The sequence below is a fragment of the Siphateles boraxobius genome, unplaced genomic scaffold, assembly GCF_051911475.1.
Source record: "Siphateles boraxobius isolate OS27281-9 unplaced genomic scaffold, OSU_SipBor_1 32, whole genome shotgun sequence".
NCBI classification, from domain to species: Eukaryota; Metazoa; Chordata; class Actinopteri; order Cypriniformes; family Leuciscidae; genus Siphateles; species Siphateles boraxobius.
Genome location: NW_027508942.1, coordinates 1,724,237 through 1,750,345, shown reverse-complemented (window position 1 = coordinate 1,750,345; position 26,109 = coordinate 1,724,237). Strand labels below are relative to the sequence as shown.

At 35.7% G+C, this 26,109-nt stretch overlaps 2 protein-coding genes across 3 annotated transcripts; both read left to right on the top strand.

The window, feature by feature from the left end:
- On the top strand, nt 1-6,976 carry rcn2 (reticulocalbin 2). Its single transcript, XM_077194463.1, has 8 exons — nt 1-101; nt 1,575-1,714; nt 1,799-1,901; nt 4,117-4,313; nt 4,404-4,517; nt 4,629-4,722; nt 5,323-5,465; nt 5,986-6,976. Exons 1-8 carry the CDS (start codon nt 56-58, stop codon nt 6,127-6,129), a joined length of 981 nt encoding a protein of 326 aa, XP_077050578.1. The 5' UTR covers nt 1-55; the 3' UTR covers nt 6,130-6,976.
- Nucleotides 6,664-24,607, top strand: pstpip1a (proline-serine-threonine phosphatase interacting protein 1a). 2 transcript variants are annotated; one of them, XM_077194461.1, is made up of 15 exons: nt 6,664-6,804; nt 7,915-8,015; nt 8,130-8,204; nt 8,327-8,361; nt 9,573-9,679; nt 9,878-9,940; nt 12,796-12,900; nt 13,626-13,671; nt 13,868-13,947; nt 14,283-14,381; nt 21,444-21,540; nt 21,692-21,779; nt 22,135-22,217; nt 23,117-23,226; nt 23,493-24,607. In XM_077194461.1, the coding sequence occupies exons 1-15, from the start codon at nt 6,772-6,774 to the stop codon at nt 23,622-23,624; spliced, it is 1,254 nt and encodes a 417-aa protein (XP_077050576.1). In that variant the 5' UTR covers nt 6,664-6,771; the 3' UTR covers nt 23,625-24,607. The 2 variants fall into 2 exon arrangements, with proteins under 2 accessions (XP_077050576.1, XP_077050577.1); XM_077194462.1 differs by lacking the exons at nt 6,664-6,804; nt 7,915-8,015; nt 8,130-8,204; nt 8,327-8,361 and adding an exon at nt 8,686-8,745.
- The last annotated feature ends 1,502 nt before the right edge of the window (nt 24,608-26,109 follow it).

Below are 26,109 nucleotides of genomic sequence, written 5' to 3'. Positions count from 1 at the left end.
GGTAACAGTTCATACAGGAAACGCTGAGTGAGAGTCCAGATGACCGGAGCGTACCATGGCAACAAGCTCTGCTCAAAACTTTAGCAAACAGCCTTTCGAAAGTAAGTGTTTTGTTTCTTAAACACGTATGGTCAATTCTTCTTGTAGGTCCCCTAAATAAATAGACAACAGAGTGTTATCCTTGGGATGAATTTGCACGTTTTCTAGTTGCTTTTTACATAAAAAATATTTAGCAGTTAGCCACCAAAGCGCCTTCCACAATACCAGAAAGTCATCATAACACAAAAGTAGATACATGTTATGTATAGTTTTATTTAAATATATGTTTTGGATACAGACTGCAATTATTTGAAAGCTATTTGTTATTCTCCTTCCTTACCAACGTCGATATTGTTAGCTGATTTGCCATGGGAATGTGTAGCCCATCATCACAAGAGGGCAGTCGAGATCAGATTGTTAAAGGGATAACGTTATTTCACCCAAAAATGAAAATTCTGTCATTAATTACTCACCCTCATGTCGTTCCAAACCTGTAAGACTTTTGTTCATCTTTAGAATGCAAATGAAGATCTTTTTAAAGAAATCTCAGAGCTTTCTGTTCCTCCATTGACAGCAACGCAACTGAGTTAAGTTACCACTTTGATACATCAAAATTTCATAAAGAGATCATAAAACTAATCCATATGAATTGAGCGGTTTACTCAAGATTTTATGAAGAGACAAGATCACTTTATATGATGAACAGATTGAATTTAGGCTTTTATTCACATATAAACATTCATCAACTCACACATCAGTTGTGGTAAATGGAAGCTCAAGCATGTTTGCTTGATGTGAGGGAACCAATGATGTTCATTTCTCGTGTTACGCAGCACGTTTGAGCTTCAGTAAGGACCAATGAGGTTCATTCTCGTGTTACGCAGCACGTTTGAGCTTCAGTAAGGACCAATGAGGTTCATTCTCGTGTTACGCAGCACGTTTGAGCTTCAGTAAGGACCAATGAGGTTCATTCTCGTGTTACGCAGCACGTTTGAGCTTCAGTAAGGACCAATGAGGTTCATTCTCGTGTTACGCAGCACGTTTGAGCTTAAGTAAGGACCAATGACGTTCATTCTCGGGTTACGCAGCACGTTTGAGCTTCAGTAAGGACCAATGAGGTTCATTCTCGTGTTACACAGCACGTTTGAGCTTCAGTAAGGACCAATGAGGTTTTTTGTCACGCGTCAAGCAGGTTCGATCGAGCCTCTGTTTATATTCACTGATCAATGTCAATAAATCCCAAATTTAATTTGTTCATCATATAAAGCGATCGAGTCTCTTCTGAAAATTTGGACCAAACCGCTCAATTCATATGGATTAGTTTTACAATCTTTTTATGAATTTTTTTTTAGCATCAAAGTGGTAGTTACGTAGCTGTCAATGGAGGGACAGAAAGCTTTCAGATTTCATTAAAAAGATCTTCATTTTGTTCTGAAGATGAACGAAAGTCTTACAGGTTTGGGATGACATGAGGGTGAGTAGCTAATCAAGGACAGATTTTCCACCTAATTTGTTTGTACTTGTGTGTTTATCAGGTGTAAAGATTGTATACACAGCTCTATTATTACTGTTGGCCTGTTGTGCATCAGGAGCTATTGGCAGCCAAATTGTCCAAGAGGATCATGCAGTCAAACATAACCATGAACATAATGCAAATATGTTCCTTGGCTCTAAGGTATTATCTCCATGTTATTTTATAAGTTATTTAAACCTTTTAAGTGATCCAGTTTTCATTCTACCAACTATCACTGATTTTCAGGACAAAGATGAAATACAGAAACTAAATCCATCTGAGCAGCGGAAGCGACTGGTGGAGATAGTGAAAAAGATTGACACCAACTCTGATAAATACCTGACTCCAGGTCAGTTCTGGTTTGGTTACTTGACATTTATTTTAGCATGTACACATGAGACGTGTCAGATGATCTACTAACATAGATTTTGTAAATGTTTTTGAAAGAAGTCTCTTATTTACTAAGGCTGCATTTACTTGATAAAAAAATATAGTAATATTGTGAAATATCATTACAATATAAAGTGTTTACTATTTGAATATGTTTAAAAATATAATTTATTCCTGTAATGCAAAGCTGAGTTTTTAACATCATTTTTTCTGTCTTCAGTGTCACGTGATCCCACAGAAATTATGATTTTGTACTCAAGAAACATTTCTTACTAAAATGAGTGTTGAAAACAGTTGTGCTGCCTAATATTTTTGTGGAAACCGTGATTTTTTTTTTCTCCAGGATTCTTTGGTATTTCTTTGATATTTATTTCTTCCAGGATTTATTTATATAGCGCTTTATTCAATACAGATTGTTTGAATGCAGCTTTATAGTGATAACAGGAAAATGTTTTAATGCAGCTTTATAGTGATAACACTGAAGTTATTTCAGTATTGATTCAGCTCTGTGTAAAGATAATCAATTAATAAAATAGTTAATTTCATCTACAGTTGTGGTCAGAATTAATGGCATCCCTGGTAAATATAAAAATCTTACCTTTCCTTGAAGTAAAAGAAGGGGGGGGGGGGGGGGGGGGGGGGTGGGGGGTCACATTATGAAATATATGTTTTTCTCCAAAACCAGTTGGCCACAATTATGGGCACCCCTAGAATTTTTTACGTTGTCATACATGACTGATGATTCTATGGTCAGATGAAACAAAAAAAGGGCATTTTGGCAGAAAACCCACCAGATGTTTTATCCAAACAGGGATAAAAAGTACCCCATGCCTACGGTTAAATATACTGCTGGATCTTATATGTTGTGGGCCTATTTTTTTGCTGGAGGTCCTGGACCTCTCATTCAGATAACATGGTATTATGGATTCTAGAAAATACCAACAGATAAAAAATCTAAACCTGACAACCTCTTCTAGAAATCTTTTAACGGGCCATGTTTGGATCTTCCAACAGGACAACGGTCCAAAACAAACATCAAAATCAACACAAAAATGGGTCACTGAGCACAAAAGGAAGCTTCTGCCATGACCGTCCCAGTCCCCTAAACTGAACCCTATAGAAAATGAGTGGGCTGAACTGAAGAGAAGAAGCGCCAACATGAACTTGTGAATCTGAAGGATCTGGAAGGATTCTGTATGGAGGAATGGTCTCTGATCTCTTGTCAGGTGTTCTCCAAACTCATCAGCGATTATAGGAGAAGACTCAGGGCTGTTATCTTGGCAAAAGGAGGTTGCAAAAAGTATTTAATAAAAGGGTGCCAATATTTGTGGCCAACATGTTTTGTAGAAAAACATTTTTTACATAATGTGATTTTCCCTCACACTTTCAATTCTTTTACTTCAATGAATTTACTTTACTTTTTTTACAGCCATTTTTTATCATATTTACCAGGGGTGCCATTAATTCTTACCACAACTGTATAAAGGTGTTCTACAAAAAAATTGTCACTGTCCAGCTCAGTTCCCCTCTCATATAACGGTGTAATAATATTGGGTCCCACTTTAAGTACAATGTATTTACATTGAAATTAATAATTTGATAGAATGGACTTGTACAATGGAATTGTGTACATACATACTGTATGGTGCAGAAAAATTTTCCGAAAGGATAAATAAATCTCTATCTAAATCTCTATCTGTACATGTTTTTACATTGTACTTAACTTTTGAAAATACCTGCATGTAATTACAGCTGTAATTAATTTATGTAATTACATTTGTAATTACACTGTTGACCCTTCCCTTACACCTTAACCTACCCTTAAACCAATCCATACAACCACACCTGACCCTAACCTTACCCGTATCACACCTCAATAGCAGCACAAGTGTTTTACATAGTACTTAAAGCCACTTAATATAAAGTGGGACCTAATATGGTATCATTACATTATTATTTCAAAAATATTGTTTAATATTAATCATTTATTTATTAAGAAAAAATTTAAATTTCTTTGAAATATAATTTTTTGTAGTATTGTAAAAGTCTTTACTGTCACTTTTGATTCATTTAATTGTGTCCTTACTGAATAAAATAATACATTTCTGACCCCAAAACTTTTGAACAGTAGTGAATATGTTATAATTAATAAGCATTCTCTTTTGCTTCTCTAGAGGAAATCACATTATGGATACAAAGGGTGTACAGGAGATATGCGCTGGATGATGCTGAGGAACGCTTCTCTGAGTTTGACTCCAACACTGATGGTCTGGTATCTTGGGACGAATACAATATGGTCATGCATGGTCATATTGTGGAAATGGATAAAGATGCTGTTCATGAGGACCCAGAGGAGGAGTCACTTAGATTTGTATGTTGCATGATTCATTAGCATTTCATATTATGGAACAGGAATGAAAAATGTTGTGTGATTGATAAAAATGGTTTTATCCACTCACAGCTCCATGCAAAGGAAAAAAGACGTTTTTATTTTGCCGATATGGATGGCTCAGCTGGCCTGAACCTAACAGAGTTTCTTGCATTTACTCATCCATCTGAGGTGGACCATATGGCTGTTAGTATACAATAAAATAAAATAAAATGTTCATATAAAATATAAAATAAAACATACATTCGATATTAAACATCCATGTATGACTGTGCTGTGTGGTTGCATTATCCCCAGGATTTTGCTATTGAAGATGTGCTAACTGAATACGACTTGGATAAAGATGGATTCATCAGCTTGAGTGAATTCATTGGAGATCTCAGAGCAAATGGTATGATTATGTTGGGATAAATAAGAGTATATAGTCATTACATTAGTGATGTACTCATACAAAAGAAAAATAATCCAATAACCAATAAATGGCTGTATTAATGAGTGCGTCATTGAATCATTCATTCAACCGTTTTTTTTTAATCTTTCAAATAGATAAACACTTTTTTAAATGGATGGCAGAAATTAACATTTTGTCAGAGCCTGTAATAAATCACATGTTGTTGTTTTTTAATTGTCTGTTCATCATTGTAGAATCTTAATCTCTGTTTGAAACAAACAAATCACGGTTTTCAATTTATCCAGGTCGTGTAGCTCTATTTACATTTGACAGTGTTATTCAATTATTAGTTTTTAAAGATTAGAATATGGAAAATAAGCATGCACAATCAAATATTCACCAATAATAATACTTTAAAAAAATGCTAATATCAGCCGATAACCGATATGTGCTTCCATACTGTACATCATACACATTTGGCTTCATTTGAAATCAGTCAAATCAGATTCATGGGAACTCAGGATGTTAGCATCTAAATATTTTCCAGGATTGTGGTAGATTATTATCAGAAACATACATGTTTGCTTGTCTGTGTTTAAGAGCATGACGAGCCCTCGCAGTGGGAGGTTGAGGAAACGGTGCGCTTTAAAGATCTCTATGACCAGGATAAGGATGGAAAACTCAACAGGGATGAACAGCTCCGCTGGGTCGCTCCGAACAGCTATGGGTCGGCACGAGAAGAAGTGAGTCAATGTGTATGTGCCTTATATACGTTTTTATAGCGATGCACCGATATGAAAATTTTGACCGATAACGAATAATTCTTTATATTTGAAATCCAAATTTGTATATAATTTTTGAAAGCCGGATTACAAAAACAAAAGTCTCTCCATTAAATCCATGTCCCAACCACACAGTTAGAATGTTCTCATTATAATGTTATGAAGCCTATATGACAGATTTGCGCTGCACATGTTGCACTTACGTAACTATATTTTACTTTTTTAAGTGATTTCTATCATATTTCAAGCAATTCATAACCATCATGGCTAACAGTCTGTATGTAAAGTGTCTCGGCTGAAGGATATAATCCATTATTTATCGGCTATAGTATATAGGCCAAATTTTCTTTTTGGGCCGAAAACAACAACATTAAAAATGAACATATATCGGCTGATACTGACATGGTGGCTGTGGCATCCAGTTTTTTTTACATTTTTAACAATATATTCTAAATATTTTTTTTTCTTGATTGTTATACAGGCTATTCATCTCATCAAGGAAATGGATCAAGATGGTGATGAAAGGCTCTCAGAGGCAGAGATTTTAAAAAACCAAGACACTTTCATGAACAGTGAAGTGACAGATTATGGAAGACAGCTCCATGTGCCACATGATGAGTTGTAATAGTTGAAACCTTTTATAAATACTTCTTGTTATGCCACAAAGAAAGACTACTTGATTTTTTACGCATTCATTTTTATTTGATAACATGCAACTTGTACTTTAATCAATGCTATTATCTAATTTGATCTGTGATGTTGCCTTTTATTTGAACTAAGCCGTGTAACATGCACTTTTATTTTTGCCCCCTTTATAAAATGACTAGTTATCAAACTCAGTTACTGTGCTGTTGCTTGCAGTCAAAAGATAATCAAATCAGTCTTTGTCTTGATTTACTTAAACTACTTAACTGAACCCTGTTTCGATTTAGGATGGCTTTGTTTGCTCAAACTCTCTTCGACACCTAAAGACTCTTAACTCTTTCAATTTTCCAAAAGCCCACTGTTACAGATGTGTCATCCTATCTAGTATTCAAATGTGTGCTAAATGCATGCATATTATTTGTAGGGCAGGCTCTCTGTGGTCATTGACATAATACGAGGGAGCTTCCTTATCTGATTCAAACCTGAGCACCACGAGCGTGCTGCGAGACACAGTGGTTTCCTGCGTGTGGCATTGTCTGTTCTTTCTTTTACTTTTCTTAATTCCGTCTCCGTTGCCTTCAGTGTGATTGTATCGTTCTCACTACTGTAAACTGCCTTTAGAATGACACCGTTACAATTCAAAGATTCTTTTTGGGTAAGTGAACGAGTTGAGCTATTTTGACATATTAGATCACATATTAGATATGTCTGTTAGGACATGCTTGATGTTAACAATATCGCATATGATGATTGAAAGGGATCACATCACCTTACCTTACCTAAAGAATGTATTGGACAAGTTATTAAATCTCTGTATTTGTTGTGCACTGCCATTTCTATTCATTTGTATCAGGAATTAGGGTTGCACTTTACAGTACGTACACTTTCAATATACTTACCCACAAAGTACTGAGTAGTGTAAGGTTACAACATGGATTAAGTTAAGGTTTAGGGGTAGGTTCAGGTTTAGTACCTAGGCAGTACTAACTTACTACAATAAGTACATAGTATGTTCATGTGAAACAGGACTATAAAATAAAGTGCTACTGTAATTAGTGTATCTGTAACTATAATCTGTCATCGTTTCCATTTCTTAACATGTGTTTCAGTTCGATGTTGGAATAGTACACTGACAGTACTGAGATGTTCTCTAAAATTAAGATTTGGATATGATTTTTAAGAGTAAGATATTTGTCATGGCCTTTCTCAAAATTCTTTTCTACATTTGCGGGTTTAGTGTTTATATATAGACATTCTGACGTTGTGTCATGGAGATGATCTTGTAGGCTTCCTGTTGAACGGCTGACTGTGTGCCCACTCTACCCTCTTTTTAGCTTTGATCTGTGTTGTCGGAGCATCAATCTACAAACGACTTCTGGGTTGATTTGCATGTAAAGCCACGCGAGTGCTATTCAGTGTTAGGGGTACATCCAGCTCGTGTCAAAATAGTCATTTTCTTTCAGTTGCAAATATAAGAAGAATGGTTTATTTTCAGTAGCATTCTAGTAGCATTCCATGTTAATATTGTCGTACATTGTCAATGATTAATCTGTTTAACAACATTATACAGTCTGGTACCACATATTCTTTTTTGCATAGATATCAACTCTTCAAATAAGGCCTCATTTTTATGAACATAGTGCTACAAATAGAGCCCAGAAACCTCTCAGGGATTCAGGATTAAAACTGAGATGCACAGTCCCTCATTACCTAAATCTTGTTGCTGTTTTATGGTATTGGAGAAATCTAATCCTCTTGGTTCCAGGGCCCAGAATTCACCAGCAACATTGGATATGATACTCTTATCCAAAGGCTATGTGATGGGCGACGAGCTTGCAAAGATATGGAAGAGCTCTTAAAAATGAGGTAACACTGGAAAATTGCATTTTTCAATTCTTTTCAAGGTACGCTGATTAGCATTGGTCTGTTATGGTCTAGTAAAGCTGTACTGGTTAACATAGTGAATTCCTCTGCTCATAGGGCGATGGCAGAGGAAAGATATGGCAAGGAATTGATTACTATCGCACGCAAGACAGGAGGGCAAAGTGAAATTGGGTAAGCAAACATTGTATGCATTATTTAATATATTTACTTATGTAGACATTGTCTTCTGGTTTTAATATTTTGTATACTAATCAATATTGTTTTATCTTAATTTTGTTGATTTGGTCTTGTAGCACTTTGAAGGCATCCTTTGACCAACTGAAAATCCGTAAGTAACACACCAAATGATAATTTGCTTAGTTTGCTTTAAAAATCAGAATGAGTTTTCACAAACACAGATTGAATATAAAATATACTAAATGTACTACAGTGCTGGGTAGATTACTTAGCGATTGAAAACTGTAGTTAGTAACATAATTTAATAAATTACAGTAATATAATCTGACTCCTTTTGATTGCTTTTGACCTTACTTTTAGCATTAATTTGTTTATCACATAGATTTGAATAGGATAATCTTGTACTATAGTGATATAAAAATACAAAGAGAAAAAAATGTGGAAAATTTGTCATCAACCAAATGAAGTGCATTAAACATTACATTACAACAGGAAATTGCAACATTAAAAGGAACTACAGAGGGTTTATGAAAAGGTAATAATTATTTAAACCATGAAAATAAAATAAAATCATAAAGAAACAATCAAAATAAAACACAAAAAAGATGATAATTTTATTGATTATTTGACTGTTTTATTTGTTATGCTGTGTGGCCTCTGACTTGTGTAAACTGGAAGACTTTCTGAACATACATAAGCAAGATGCTGTTTTAGAAAGGACCGTTTAAAGGGTGAAAAATAAGAATTTGTGAGAATCAGTAAATGTTTAATAATTGTATTATTAAACATTAATAATTGTATGTATTTAATAATTGTATTAAAATGCATACAAATTATTAAAACTAATTATTAAAAATTTTGTGAACATTAAAGGAATAGTCAACTTAAAAATGAAAATTTTGTCATCATTTACTAACCCTCAAGTTGTTTTAAACCCGTATGAATTTCTTTCTTCTGCTGAACATTTTAAAGAATGTCATTAACCAGACAGTTGATGGACCCCATTGACTTTCATAATAGAAAAAAAAACCATGGAAGTCATTGGCTACTGTCAACTGTCTGGTTACTGACATTCTTCAAAATATCTTCTTTTGTGTTCAACAGAAGACAGAAACTCATACAGGTTTGAAACAACTTGAGGGCGAGTAAATGATGACAGAATTTTCATTTTTAAGTTAACTATTTTAAGTAGTCATGTTATCAATAAAAATGTAACTAGTCTGATTATGAGTATTTTAAAACGTAGTATAATCTAATTACAAGTTTATAATTTTTGGAATCCAGATTACATATAATCAGTTACTAAATATACTAAACCTATACCTTCAAGATCACTCATGAATATGCTGTTTTCTATCCTAGAAATGGAGAACATTGGAAATGTGCACATTCAACTTTCTGGGATGTTAAGAGAAGAGGTGAAACGAATGGAGCAGTTCAGAGAGCGACAGAAGGAGCAGCGGAAAAAGGTGAAATGCTATGCGATGCTTTAATTGCTTTAATAACCGCAGACTGCTTCCTCACAGGTGCAAACAGTTGTTTCAGTATTTAATAATTGTTTTTTGCCAAAAACAAGTTGCTTCTTGACGCCTCTGATTTATTAAAATAGGTGCTACCTATAAAGCTCAAGAATTCAAATGACTTCTTAAAATGTTTTCTTTTTACAGTTTGAAGGGGTCATGGAAAAAGTTCAGAAGATCAAACTATCATTACATAAGAAAACCACAGAGGTGAGTCGAACTTGCTTGAAGTCACTAACGTGACTTCAGTTTTATGGGCTACTCAGTGAATCATGTATTTGCCTAATACAAACTGAAAGCGGAATATCAGGAAGAGGAAGAGAGAAATGAGAGTGATTTAAATCATCAGTGCATTTGCTGGACTCATTGCAGCTAGTGTGCAGGGCAGAGAGGGGGATGGGTCTTCAAAATGGTGTAAATGTCACTTCAGGAAGTCTCACTTCTCTACTAGAAATGTATTCTTTCTCGCCCGCACACTTCTATTCACTCCCACCAACACAGACTCTGTTTTATCAATGTTGGGTTTTTCCTGTTCCTCATATATTTGCAATTTCCTGAAACAGACTGCTGTTGTCAAGAAAAATATGCATTTCCATTTGTCTTGCTACATCAGACACATTCAGAGCGTATGTTAGGTTAGGGCTGGGGCGAGGAGACGTTGAAGTGTAAAGTTACTTAGTATTTTCATATATAGCATTGTAAAACCCGATCTGATTTGATAAACAAACGAGTAAAAGGGGATGTGACTATCTGTTCTAGTCAGGAACTGTCAAGATGGTTGTCTGACTTATGCCGGGCGTACACCAAAGGATTTTCACAGTCCCAGACTAAAGACCGGCAGTCTTTAGGAATCTTACTGGAGTCTCGGCACGCTCCCGTCATCTCGATCGTTAAATGTGAGGTGATAATCGATAGAATCGGCGACCCGATTTATGCCAGTCTTTCTCTAGTCTTTCATATCAAACATGTTTGATATTATCGCAAGTCTTTAGTCTGAGACTAGAAACTGTGAACCCAAGTCTTTAGATGTGAGCTGATAATCTTATAAAGTCTTTTCTAAATCTTTTCAAAGTCTTTAGGTGTACAGAAAGCATTAGTGGTTAAAGATGAGGGTTTATGATAACCACTAAATGAAAGGTAGTTACTGTCGTTCCAAAAGAGTAGTTAATGAGCTTCAACCATTGTTCAAAAGCACAACAGATTGTCAGCGGAACTGTCCCTGCACTCTTATAAAAAAAAAGGTTCTATAAATAACCTTAGAACCTTTAGGGTTTCCCATCATGAGATTATTTTATAGATTTAGTTTTTAATTTTTTTTAATTTTAATTTTATTTGAGCGGCTCATAAACATACTTTATCACTTGCATTTCTTCTAATATAGAACCTTTTTGGCATAAAGGGTTCTTTAAAATTGAGTCAAGAACCCTAGGGTTCTATATAGAACCTTATTGAAACTTTTTTTTCTAAGGCAGTGTGTCCACAAAAGCGTTTTTAGCCAGCTGAAAACACCTAGCTGTGTGCGCATTGGTGAGTGTTTTGGCGCAGCGTTTTTTTCAGTTAAGACGCTTTGCTTGCTATGACACGGAATATCCGCGGAAGTGTTATCAGTATATAATTTCACAGATAGTTTGTTTCTGTATTGTTTCTATATAAAAATGCCAGGTAAAGTATTTGCTCTGGCTCTTGTTTTCAATAATAATTCCAATTTACGTTTTTTTAAGGCACCAGTTCATGTCCTGGTTTTCTTAAAAAATCGTTTGATGACATTCTAAAGATTAAGATGATGATTTCTGATAATTTACTTGTATTGTAAATCTCGTAAATCTGACTATTTTCTCACAATTTTTGACTTTTTTCTTGCAATTCTGACTTTTTTCTCACAATTGCGAGTTTATATATGTAAACTTGTAATAAAGTCTAATTCTGAGGAAAACAATACTGACTTCATATCTCGCAAATTCTGAGTTTACATCATGCGATTCTGAGAAAAAAGTTAGAATTGTGAGATAAAAAGTGGCAATTACCTTTTTTATTTTTTATTCAGTGGCAGAAACGAGCTTTCGTAAATGCGGGTTCCGTTTACAGCTTCAGAAATCATTCTGTCTTAGACAAAATCAACTGAATTTCTGCAATCTTCCATTTAGCTGTAGTGGAAATCTAATGTCATATCTGATCACATAAAAATGATGGAGATTATGGTATTATAGTGTTTTTTTTTTAAATTATTTTTAGAAGCAGCAGAGGCAGTATTTGGAGGAAGTAAAAAAAATATGTGATGTGATATCAGCATAATGAATTATACAAAAGCAAGTTTAGTTTTACATTAGTTTACTGTATGTCTTGTTCTGTTGCTTCATGGTGGTTGTACATTGAATTAATGAATCATTCATCAGTTTAATTTGGAACAGATTGATTGTATATGTCTATGTTTGGGTCAGTGAAAGCAGTTAAATCAGATTACATGAAAGTAGCAATTTTCTAATAGATAAAGTTTATTCTTGCCTTTTCTGTGACTTTTCATGACACAATTAGAGTGAGAAAACAAACCCAAGAGTTAAGAAGTAATTCACCACCGTCCTTCAGATGAGACATTAAACTGAGGTCCTGACTCTCTGTGGTCATAACAAACTCTAGGATGTTCTTCGAAAAGGCTTCCAGCATCATGGCCAAAAATTTAACCATTGGCCTCTGTCCATCATGGTCTCCTAATCATCCCCATATACTGATAGGCTTCATCACTCCATCTCCTCTCCACCAGTAAGCTGGTGTGTGGTGTGTGTTCTGGTGAAATATGGCTGCCGTCGCATCATCCAGGTGGATGCTGCTCGTTATTGGTGGTTAAGGAGATTCCCTCTTCCATAAGTAAAGCGCTTAGAGTACCCAGAAAAGCACTATGTAAATGCAACAAATTATTATTAATTAATTACTATTAAGACTACAAGAAATTCCCTACATATTTGATTTAAATGCATTTAGCTTGTTCAAGTCATTTGTGGCTCACTTGGCCATCATTCAAGTCTATGCGAATAGTGCCACAATAACCCTGTACTTCTCTATTCTCCCAGTCTAAAAGGGCGTATGAACAGAGATGTAGAGAGGCTGATGAGGCTGAACAGGCTGTGGAGAAGCTCAACAGTACACCCACTGTCACCCCTAAACAATCTGAAAAGGTAAAGTATGGATTATTATGGGCAGAATTTGGTTTGAAACAGAACCAAACTCCTGTTTTCCACTGTCAACGTGTGGGCGGCGCCTTTCTATGATGTTCAGCATGTTTCTAAGGATGCTGTTTGTTAGAAGGCAGCTGTCTGACTCTGAGATGTGTGAATGGAAACATGGGTTGTGTTACATTAGTAACACATTATTAGCGGTTTGATAACATAGCCAAGCAAAAGGCTAATCTTATATATATGGACTAAACCAATATTTCCATTTGGCATTGTGTAGCGAGTGGATCAGGTAGTCTGAGCTAGTGTGAGAGGAGGCGGAGACTAATTTGCATATTCATGACTCTACGTATACTATATGAAGCAAGGGTGTAGTTACATTCAAGGCATGAAGAAATCATTTTCACAGGTAAAAAACATTTAAAAATGTCATTTCGATGATCAAAGATGAGTTTTAAGGGATACAATTATTGATTGAGGAACATTAAAATAGAAAATAATGTTTCACAGTTTTACTGTTTTTACTATATTATTTGATCAAAGAAATGCAGCCTTGGTGAGCATAAGAGACTTCTTTGTAAAACATTAAAAAAAAATTACTGACCCCAAGTTTTTCCTGATCCAATAATGAGTCCTTATAACCATTTTAAATGTAGGTACAAATGCTAGTGATATTGTTTGATGCCACTGAGTATTTTTAAACAATGTTCTGCTCTATTCCGTAACAGATGCAAAACAAAGCTAAGCAGTGCAGGGACGCGTCCGCGGATGCAGGTGAGAATGGAAATACGCTTTTGTTTTCACACATTGCAACATCTGCTTGCAATGCAAAAGTGATCAATTGATAGATCTGAACCGGAAACACTTTCAAAGACGCTGGTAATGCCTGAAATGCACAATTCAAACACTTTCAAGCAAGATTTCAATTGCTGGAAATCCAATGAGGCTGATGCTTGTTCTCGATTGACAGAGAAACAGTACATGTCAAACATCGAGCAACTGGATAAGATTCGTCAGGAATGGGAGACCACGCATGAATGCACATGTGAGGTAAAGAGAAACACATACTCGACGATCTGTTTGCTGTCCTTCAGAAATAGCTCTCTGCTGAAGCTGTGAACCACATAGAACACATTAAAAATGAACTTCCCTTTTCTTTGTGTTTTACACACTGCGTACCACACAAACCACAGATACTTAACTAAACTTCACAAGAAACTGTTTTTGAAATAAGTTAAAATAAGTATGTCCATAACACCAATTCTGATCATCATGTGTCCCACTGACAGTTTGGCAAAGACTTGGCTAAATTACCATTTACTCTGCTCCCAAAAATTTGACAGACAGCATGTAGACGTATTTACATCATGATGTTATTTCTCCAGGTCTTCCAGCAGCAGGAAGATGATCGTATTAATATTTTGAGAAATGCTATTTGGGTCCACTGTAACCACTTTTCCATGCAATGCGTCAAAGAAGATGAGGTCAGTATTACGTAATGAAGCTTTTTCAAAGATCACACTGATAATAGCTACAGACATTATTAAATACAAACGAATTCAAAATATTGAAAATCTGATTTTCTTACACATTTTTATCAACTTAAGGCAAGACACTACAGACAAAGCCATAGTTTTTGTGTGTTTTTCTCCATGCACTGGTCACTTTTGATATGTTGGGCTATTTTTCTTTCTTAACATGTCTTCTTTCAAACTAGAAGAAGTTTCATCCAAAATACACATTTAAAGGGTTTATTTTGAGGTAATACTTAACAACAAGGTTCTATTTTTTATTAACATTAGTTATTGCTTTAGTTAACATGAACTAACAATAAAAAAGCACTTATTAATCTTAGTTCATTTTGCTTCTAACATTTACTAATACATTATTGAAATCAAAATATGATTTAATGGACCTGATCTAATATGAGCTTACAGTGAACAGTTTTATTTTTATAAACCATGTTAATAAAGATTAACACATAGTATAACAAATGACTGGGCTCCAGACTGCGACGGTGTGACCAAATATTTATTTAGGTCGCACTGGCGCGACCACAACGTTGCTGAGCAGCGAATGTAAACAAAATTAAAGCTGCAAGCAGCATTTAGCGGTGTTCAAGCAGTTAAGGCCTTTAAGGCCGTTAAGCACAAAAGCATCAAAAGACATTAAGTTTTATGTAGCAAGCATTTAACCACTGACATCATAGATGGAATAGACCATGTTTTAGCATGATTTACCATGATATACCACATTTCAGTTTGATTTTTCTTGATTTACCATGTTCCAGTATGATTTACCATGTTCCAGTATGATTTACCATGTTCCAGTATGATTTACCATAGTTTACCATGATATACCAAGTTCTAGTATGATTGACCATGATTTACCCTGTTCTAACATGGTTTACCAGAATTGAACACATTCTAGTATGATTTAATATGATTCTAACATGGTTTACCATAGTTTACCATGATTTATCTTAGTTTACCTTGATTTACCATGTTATAGGATGATTTACCATGATATAGCACATTCTAGAATGATTTACCAGGATTCTAGCATGATTTACCTTATTTACTATGATTTACCATGTTTCTGGCGTTATTTACCATGATTTACCACGTTGATAGACATTATGTGAAGCATCAGAACAATTGAAGTGATAAACTCTGACAAAATATGATTGTGTTATACTAGTAATTGTTATATAAGTGATTTATTATTGTCTATATATATGAATGCAAAAGCACATGTGAAAAGACTATTAATAAGTAGAGAGGGCAATAGAAGACCACTTACTGACTCACTTTCATTTTGAACACACTTGATTTCACCAGTATTCTGCACTAAAACAAACCAGTTGTTAACTATATTATGCATGCTTACACACACACACACACACACACACACACACACACACACACGGGATATGTTATTGTGAAAATCTCTTTTAATGGTATATAAGCATTTTGACAGTTATAGCGCCACCTATGGTCCGATCTCCATGAAACTCTGCATGCTTCTTCACCATGTCATGACACATGTGCTCATCAGTTTTTGTGAAGTTCTGAGTTTTTATTTATGATTTATAGGCTTTTGAGTGTATTTTGACACGCCCCCTTTTCTAAACGACCCTGTTACAGTGAACCAAAGGGCAAAGTCAAGTCAAACGGTCCAAGTCAAACGGTCTAGGAGTTATGAGCAATTTAGTACTTTTGGTTGCTGTAGCGCCACCTATGGGCCAATCGGGGTCATACTCTGATAGGTTCTCCCCAAACTGAGGCCCTACCACCTGGCCAGGTTTCAAGTCTCTAGGCCTTACGGTTTGGGCTGCACGATGCGTTTTAGGTTTTTTTTTTTTTCAAATAGCAATTACAATAGGTTTTCAGCACTTCGTGCTTGAACACCTAATAATAGGCGACCTTTTTGACAGTTATAGCGCCACCTATGGTCCGATCTCCATGAAACTCTGCATGCTTCTTCACCATGTCATGACACATGTGCACATCAGTTTTTGTGAAGTTCTGAGTTTTTATTTATGATTTATAGGCTTTTGAGTGTATTTTGACACGCCCCCTTTTCTAAACGACCCTGTTACAGTGAACCAAAGGGCAAAGTTCAACTTTTTTTTGATAATTATTGATCTACAGAGTCCATAGAATTGTCCTAGACTGGTCTGGTTCCGATCAGGCAAAAAACCAGGGACTAGTTCGCAAAAGTAGGTTTTGGACAAAATTGGCCATAACAAATTTCCTTTTGCTCAAATCGAGAATCCGAGATATACATCTTGTTCGTCTTGAGCCAAGGAACACAGTGGTGCAAAACTTGATTCCAAGTCAAACGGTCTAGGAGTTATGAGCAATTTAGTACTTGTGGTTGCTGTAGCGCCACCTATGGGCCAATCGGGGTCATACTCTGATAGGTTCTCCCCAAACTGAGGCCCTACCACCTGGCCAGGTTTCAAGTCTCTAGGCCTTACGGTTTGGGCTGCACGATGCGTTTTAGGTTTTTTTTTTTTTTTTTCAAATAGCAATTACAATAGGTTTTCAGCACTTCGTACTTGAACACCTAATAATAGGCGACCTTTTTGACAGGTATAGCGTCACCTATGGTCCGATCTCCATGAAACTCTGCATGCTTCTTCACCATGTCATGACACATGTGCACATCAGTTTTTGTGAAGTTCTGAGTTTTTATTTATGATTTATAGGCTTTTGAGTGTATTTTGACACGCCCCCTTTTCTAAACGACCCTGTTACAGTGAACCAAAGGGCAAAGTTCAACTTTTTTTTGATAATTATTGATCTAGAGAGTCCAGAGAATTGTCCTAGACTGGTCTGGTTCCGATCAGGCAAAAAACCAGGGACTAGTTCGCAAAAGTAGGTTTTGGACAAAATTGGCCATAACAAATTTCCTTTTGCTCAAATCGAGAATCCGAGATATACATCTTGTCCGTCTTGAGCCAAGGAACACAGTGGTGCAAAACTTGATTCCAAGTCAAACGGTCTAGGAGTTATGAGCAATTTAGTACTTGTGGTTGCTGTAGCGCCACCTATGGGCCAATCGGGGTCATACTCTGATAGGTTCTCCCCAAACTGAGGCCCTACCACCTGGCCAGGTTTCAAGTCTCTAGGCCTTACGGTTTGGGCTGCACGATGCGTTTTAGGTTTTTTTTTTTTTTTTCAAATAGCAATTACAATAGGTTTTCAGCACTTCGTACTTGAACACCTAATAATAGGCGACCTTTTTGACAGGTATAGCGTCACCTATGGTCCGATCTCCATGAAACTCTGCATGCTTCTTCACCATGTCATGACACATGTGCACATCAGTTTTTGTGAAGTTCTGAGTTTTTATTTATGATTTATAGGCTTTTGAGTGTATTTTGACACGCCCCCTTTTCTAAACGACCCTGTTACAGTGAACCAAAGGGCAAAGTTCAACTTTTTTTTGATAATTATTGATCTAGAGAGTCCAGAGAATTGTCCTAGACTGGTCTGGTTCCGATCAGGCAAAAAACCAGGGACTAGTTCGCAAAAGTAGGTTTTGGACAAAATTGGCCATAACAAATTTCTTGTTGCTCAAATCGAGAATCCGAGATATACATCTTGTTCGTCTTGAGCCAAGGAACACAGTGGTGCAAAACTTGATTCCAAGTCAAACGGTCTAGGAGTTATGAGCAATTTAGTACTTGTGGTTGCTGTAGCGCCACCTATGGGCCAATCGGGGTCATACTCTGATAGGTTCTCCCCAAACTGAGGCCCTACCACCTGGCCAGGTTTCAAGTCTCTAGGCCTTACGGTTTGAGCTGCACGATGCGTTTTAGTTTTTTTTTTTTTTCAAATAGCAATTACAATAGGTTTTCAGCACTTCGTACTTGAACACCTAATAATAGGCGACCTTTTTGACAGGTATAGCGTCACCTATGGTCCGATCTCCATGAAACTCTGCATGCTTCTTCACAATGTCATGACACATGTGCACATCAGTTTTTGTGAAGTTCTGAGTTTTTATTTATGATTTATAGGCTTTTGAGTGTATTTTGACACGCCCCCTTTTCTAAACGGCCCTGTTACAGTGAACCAAAGGGCAAAGTTCAACTTTTTTTGATAATTATTGATCTAGAGAGTCCAGAGAATTGTCCTAGACTGGTCTGGTTCCGATCAGGCAAAAAACCAGGGACTAGTTCGCAAAAGTAGGTTTTGGACAAAATTGGCCATAACAAATTTCTTGTTGCTCAAATCGAGAATCCGAGATATACATCTTGTTCGTCTTGAGCCAAGGAACACAGTGGTGCAAAAAGACTTGATTCCAAGTCAAACGGTCTAGGAGTTATGAGCAATTTAGTACTTGTGGTTGCTGTAGCGCCACCTATGGGCCAATCGGGGTCATACTCTGATAGGTTCTCCCCAAACTGAGGCCCTACCACCTGGCCAGGTTTCAAGTCTCTAGGTCTTACGGTTTGGGCTGCACGATGCGTTTTAGGTTTTTTTTTTTTTTCAAATAGCAATTACAATAGGTTTTCAGCACTTCGTGCTTGAACACCTAATGAAAGCGGAACGAAAATGCGCTATTCATTTCACGTACCGTTTAGTAGTTCAGACCAATAAATAATAGAGAGCGCAGCGCCTTGCCAGTCGCGGCCGATCTCAATCATGCGACACTGTTACTAGGAGATCCAGTGAAGAAATCCATTGACTGCGCCTCAGAATTAATAACATCATCGCTGCGAGATCCTGTGAGAAACACTCCGATTCGGCGCAGAGTTCTCTGTTATAAACCATAGATATCAGATCAAACAGCGCTGACGTTGAAACCAGGAGAAACACTTATAGAAGGCTTTCAGTTCACAAATCAGCAACATTCACCATGGATTTATGCTAATGTAGTAACTCTAAACATTACAATGGTATTGTGACAGAAATAGTCTAACGCTTACAAGTAGCCTACTACACATCTTTTTCCAGCACTTAAACTATAATATCATAAATATTATTTTAAATGTGATGACGAACACATTTTTTGTTCATCCTGCAAAGATTGTCCTAAAAACTAAAAATGTTAAGATGTAGGAAAACTCTTATTTAAACACCTTTAAAATAAAAATAAATTACCATTGTAAACAGTAGGATGCTTATTAGACATTTCACTCCCTAATATAATTTTTTTGTACTCGTTTTGCTTTTTAATTTATATTAAGCCATTATGAATGATAATAATTAAAGTTAATTTCATCTACACCCTAAATTAAGCTTAGTGCTATATTGTCAGCCCCAGTGCCACCAGATATGTGTTGTGGAGCTCAGTCTCTCCGGTGCTGCTGCCCTCAGATGCTAGTCTGGAGCCCTGTGAACTTATAATAAAACTGCACATTGTAATATCTGTACGTTAAGTCTATTATTAAAGAATTTGTCCGTATTACAGTTATTTTGGGGAAAATTTGAATAATTGCATTTCAAGCTGATTTAAGGTGTGCCCCTAAATTTTCTGCTTGCGCTCCTAAACATTTCAGTCAGGGGCTCCAGCGCTCCTAAAAAAAGTTAGTCTGGAGCCCTGAAATGTATTGCTTATTATTGTTACTTAATATTGTTGTTAGTTAGTATGGGACCTTATTGCAAAGTGTTACCAACTTTATCTTATTGCCTTACAATTACAATGCATATCTTTAAACGCTGTTTTCTCTAAATTAGTTTCCCCCCTTGAAAATTAGTCAATTTTCAAAAGGTGGTAAAAAAAAAAAATTTGTGGCAGTATTACTGATTTATGGTGTGACTTATTACTAATTCATCCCCCTCTGTATAACCTTTAGCTGTTATACAGCATGACAACAATTTTTTTTTAACCTGGTTTTATTTAGATTTCTGTTCAGGAAATACATGCAATTTAGTGAATGTTTAATTAGATAATGCCTCGTTTGCATATTTAAACATAACATTTCTGAAAAACTTTAATACATTATTTTCTAAATGTACTGTGATTAATTAAGTGGGGAAGTATATAAGTGTGACAGACATTTTGCGCCCTAGAAACAAGTGCACAGCAGCCATCTTTAGAATTTTGTGTTTGAACTTCCTTTTTTGCGGTAGATCTGTGTATTTCTATGGCTTCGCTGTCAAGGATTAATTGGCTGGTGAAGTCAAGTCAAGTGTATTTACTTTTTGTAGAGTTAAAGGACAAGTTCGGTATTTTACACTTAAGGCCCTGTTTTAAGATCGTTTCTGATGAAAAGGAACGGTTAAGATTGAAATTTGGACAAATGCTCAGGTGTTCACTGATATGCTCACACAAAAATCGCTGCAAAAGATGCTTTCCAACAGGTTTTATCGTAGTTTTTGTCCTGACTTAAGTCAAAGGAGTTGGACAAAAACTACGATAAAACCTGTTGGAAAGCATCTTTTGCAGCGATTTCTGTGTGAGCATATCAGTGAACACCCCAGACCACTCGGTGAGTTTCACGTCTTTGTAAACTAAAGTTGAATGCGTTTTATGAATGATTTTTCCAGTGCTCCTATGAAACCATTGTGGAGGTGGGGGTGCTAATACAGAAACCGAAAATTCTCGGGACACCAGCATTTGTCCAAATTTCAATCTTAACCATTCTATTTCATCAGAAATGATCTTAAAACAGGGCTTTAAGTGTAAAATACCGAACAAAATGAGTGCAGCTCTGAAAGGGGGCGGAGCTACATATTTATCTACATTATTTACCTGTGATTTCTTGCCTTAAAATATCGAAATTCTATTATGTAAAATGAGTAGGAAGTATTTATTATTCTTTATATTAATTATTTAAATTCAAGTTAACTTGTCATTGATCCTTTGAACTTTGTTGCTCTGCAGGAAAATTATCAAATAACGCTGGATGACATCATTAGTTTGCTGTCATTAAAATGCAACATTTTGTATCAAAAATGTGGTATTAAATGATAAAAATGCTAAATAGAAGCATTTCACTTTTGGTCTCTCTGTAATTTAAAAAAAGAAAAGAAAGAAAAAAAACAAGTGCAGGCCATATTGTCAAATTACTGTTCATTTTTATTCAGTGTTATGAGGAGGTGAGGGCAGTTCTAGAAATGTGTGACATCACGGAAGACATAAACAGTTTCATCAAGACGAAAAGTACCGGCACCACCCCTTCAGGTCAGTGCTTTTATATATTGTTTCCACTGGGTTATTGTATTAAACTTCACAAATCGCCCCTATTGTTCCAGAACCATATGATTTGATGATATAGTTCGTAAGAAATTCTTAGGAGTGTTTGCTTAATGAAACTTTCCAACTGTGTCTGTAGCGCCTATTGTGTTTGAGAACTATTATGACAGAGAACCAGCAACAGACAGCAACGGCATCACGCGCTTCGGTGGAGGTGTGATGAAGAGGTTTGTTTTCCACTGCTGGATCTGTATGTTAATGTGTACATCTACATTATGTATTTGCCATGCTGACAAAACAGAAATGAATGGAAAATATACTATTTTTAGAGATCAGTAAGACATAATGCTGCAAGCGGATGTGCTACACAAAGCTGAGGTGTTATTTACTGCTCTGTATTGAGCGTATGAAGTGCAGTTTTTTGTTTTGTGGTTATCAGTAAATACATTATCTCAATCTGCCCTTTGTGTAGAAAATAATGTTTATCTAGATAGCTTGTGACCTCGCATTAAATTATTAACACTTTTAATGTTCCTTTTACCGGTATACATTTTTATACAGTTATTATTTACTTTTTGAAAGGTTTTCAAATCTCTTGCAAGGCAACTGTGCCGTGGGCTCAAAGACTAGTAATGACAGCATTCAGCCATCAGCACCTCCATCAGGTACATATCACAACATATTAATGAAATTGTCAACATTGTCAGCTCTCCATATATATATTTTTAAAAAATGCACGTTACATTGTTTTTAAATTCTAGCCATCTTCATCTTGTAGTTACTGTAAAGACAAATATTATTCACCACCAGGGGGCAATTCAGCCCAGCCCATGACTTCATTGAAAAGGATTTGGGTAGATTTAAAAAAAAAAATGCATTGTTTTCCTTATACAAAATAATACAGTAAATAACTAAATAAAATAATATATAATACATTTTATTTGTTATTTGCTGTCAACATCTATCTATCTATCTATCTATCTATCTATCTATCTATCTATCTATCTATCTATACATACATACATACATGCATAAATATGTACAGACAGTAGTGGCCAAAAGTTATTTGTTTTTAATGACCCTACAACTTTGTTTAAACCATCATAAAACCAAAATATGAAAAATAGTTTATATATTTAAAAACCAAAAAATAGTTTATATATTTAAAATATGAAGGAAGAACAAATCAATGAAGGTATTTATCTGGCAAAAAAGGGGAAAGGTAAAGCTTGTTTTCCAATGGACAAAACAAAAAGCTCACAAGAAAAAGCATACATTGACTACAATAAAATCAGTTATTAATATTTCGCTGGTTCTCGCCTTTGTTTTTTCTTGTGTTCATAAATTCTTTGTATGATTGAAATTACGTCCGCACAATTTGCCATGTTTTATTGCATTATCATAAATATAACAATTGACTCCAAGCACAACTCCGTAATATGCTTACAAATAATATTTGAAAAAGGGTGAAGATGTCAATTTTCGTTGGCCGGACACTTTTGGCCATTTCTGTGTGTGTGTGTGTGTGTATACTGTCATTAATCTGTTTAATTTTTCTTTTCAGCCGACTCAGATGGAGTGTATGCTTCTATTCCTGTATTTCCACAAGGAAATTCAAACAGTGCTGTCTCTCAGAGCGCCACATACCAGGCTCAGTATGACTACATAGCTCAGGTAAAACAAAACAAAAATAACCTTGGAAAATATTATTAAAATGGCCTTAGAGAGATTAGTAAGATTATGTGCTTTTTTGGGGCTTCAAACTACAAGTTACCAATCACTCCCATTATAAAGCTTGTACGAGACTGTTTTAATATTTTTTTAATATAACTCAGATTGTGTTTGGCTTAAAGAAGAGTCATACACACCTAGGATGGCTTGAGGAGGGAGAGTAATTTTCATTTTTGGGTGAAGTAACCCTTTAAGGCCTGTGTGTGCAGGGCACTGATGAGCTCTCCATCTCTGTGGGGGAAGTTCTGCTCGTGGTGGAACAGGGAGGAGACGGCTGGTGGACGGTGGACAGGGACGGTCACACTGGGCTGGTGCCAGGCTCATACTTGACCAAGATATGAAACGGCTTTCCATGTCCTTACACCCCCTCTAATAGCAGAGTTATTAAGGCCACTCCCTATGAAGCGTCCCAGAGGAAGATTTCCGTTTGCAAAATGCATTTATGCAGTAGCACATCCATATGCTAAATCTGTATGGATTTAGTAAATGAATCAAAATGGGTTAATTTATATATTAAAAACTGGTAATCATACATCATTATTGTTGAGATAGAGATTTATATTTATTAAAAAGTTGTTTAGAAAATTATTTATTGTGAATAAAAAGCATAAGAATGTAAAAGAGATGATGACTAGGCACTACGGACTTGCCATGATTTTGTTTATGAGAAAGACAGTGACAATGTACATGTAGATATCTTCACAGAATTCAATTTTTGGAAAGTTAATCAATAATACACAAGTGAGGTCATGTAGTTTTAACCATTATACACTTAGAAAAAAAGGTTCAATGGGGTTCAATATAGAACCCAATAGGGTTCCCGACTCTTTTGACTTTAAAGAACCCTTGATTATAAAGGTTTATTTTTTTTGACTTTATACACCTGGTGAGAAGACAGGACATGAAGTGGGAGTTAGAGAGAAGGGGTCGGGATCGGGAAAGGACCATGAGCCGGGACTCGAACTTGGGTTGCCCGGAGCTCAACCTCGCTACATGTCGGGCCGCTGCCATTGCAATCTCCATGCCAAAAGGTTATATTTAAGGAGAAATGTCTTAAATAATTGTATAAGACTTCCATGTTTATCAGGTTTTTGTTTTTTATGAATAAAGTATGATTATTTGCGGTTTAATACATAAAATTGAATTAAAACTAAATATATAAACCTAATATATATAAAAGCGCCTGATAGGACCCTTTAAGGTTCTATTTAAAACCTTTTCTTCTAAGATTTTATCTTCCATAATAGAGCTCTAAGTTAATCATTTTGCATTTATCACTTGGATGGCATAAAATGAACAATAAATCTGTGTAATGATCATTGCATCATGTTGCCGTTGACTGAATTTAATTTGGGTAATGACTCCGACTCTGTGGCTGTCCTACTTTGACTTTCCACAGGCATTGAAAGGCAATCGGTTCAGACAAACTAACCTGACGCAGACGTTTTAAAGTTTTAACAGTCCTCAAGTTTTAAGTTTCAAGCATTTCTCAGTCACAGTATTGGTCTTGATCAATCATATTTGAAACGGGAAGGATATCCTAGGCTATTTCTACACATAAATGTTTAGCAATCACTGTTGATTACAAGGTCAGCAGAATATTAAGAAATTCGTAATCTTACAAATATACTGGAGTGTAATAGTTTGGGGTCTGTATGGTTTGTTTAAAATGTTCTTGACAGTCTCTTATGCTCATCAAAGATATATTTATTTGATCAAAATACTAGTAATATATTGTGAAATATTTCAATATAAAATAACTACTTTCTAATTTAATAATATATATTTTTTTAAATCGTGTGATGTCAAAGCTGAATTTTCAGCATCATTACTCCAGTCTTCAGTGTCACATGATCCTACAGAAATCATTATAATACGCTGATCAAGAAACATTTATTATCAATGGTAAAAACAATTCGTATTTTTGCAAAAACCATGATACTTTTAATGAGCAATGATGAATAGAAAGTTCAAAAGAAAAGCATTTATTTGAAATAGACATCTTTGGTTACATTATAAAAATCTTCACTGTTACTTGTGATGAATTTAAAGCATCCTTGTTGAATACAAGTTACAATTTCTTTAACAAAAAATCGTACTGGCCCCAAACATTTGAATGGTAGTGTAGTAATCCTATACTTTTTTTCAGTACACATGAGAAGCATACACAGCAAACCAACACCATGCTAATTCCTAATCAGGTTAACAGGTTTCACAATCCTCTTTTCCACAGATCCCGTTTCAGCTCCAAATATAACGATACAGGGGAAACCCACATGACTAGCACATTAATTGCATTTCAACTATCTACTATTAATACCCTGCCATTAAAGCTAGCAAATGCTGTTATTAAGGGCTCTAAGAACGGAGCGATCTAACTTTCCCCCTCTAGATAAAGTGTGAAGGCATGTTACGAAGCATGTCCAACACCGCGAGCAGATGGCACACATCTCCCTCCCTGGGAAACCACTGAACTTTGACCCGGCCCCATGCTATCAAGTGTTCAGCCCGCCTGACTGAAGAAAGCTTCCAGACAAGGCATCTTTGAACATCATGTGCACAATGGAATTGCTCAAGAGTGGGATAACAGCCATGAATGATATAGTTGTACTCAAATATGTTAAGTTACAAAGCTCCAGAAAAAAAGCCACTGGTTCCTAAAATATAACATTTAGGAGCCATATCAGATGGTAACATGGTTGATCAGTAGCACTTAAGTTCATTGATTGAAAAACTATTTTTTTTTATAAGTCACTGCTGTGTCATTTCAAAAGTAACAGTAAAGATGTTTTTAATGTTACAAAGGATTTCTATTTCAAATAAATG

What these genes read in the sequence shown, in the direction of transcription:
- rcn2 (XM_077194463.1), top strand. Translation starts at nt 56, where the DNA reads ATGGCAACAAGCTCTGCTCAAAACTTTAGCAAACAGCCTTTCGAAA. An exon ending in TAGCAAACAGCCTTTCGAAA is followed by an intron (nt 102 to 1,574) that starts GTAAGTGTTTTG and finishes TGTGTTTATCAG; the next exon opens with GTGTAAAGATTGTATACACA. An exon ending in CTGAGGTGGACCATATGGCT is followed by an intron (nt 4,518 to 4,628) that starts GTTAGTATACAA and finishes CATTATCCCCAG; the next exon opens with GATTTTGCTATTGAAGATGT.
- pstpip1a (XM_077194461.1), top strand. Translation starts at nt 6,772, where the DNA reads ATGACACCGTTACAATTCAAAGATTCTTTTTGG. An exon ending in AATTCAAAGATTCTTTTTGG is followed by an intron (nt 6,805 to 7,914) that starts GTAAGTGAACGA and finishes TCTTGGTTCCAG; the next exon opens with GGCCCAGAATTCACCAGCAA. An exon ending in GGTGGAGGTGTGATGAAGAG is followed by an intron (nt 21,780 to 22,134) that starts GTTTGTTTTCCA and finishes ACTTTTTGAAAG; the next exon opens with GTTTTCAAATCTCTTGCAAG.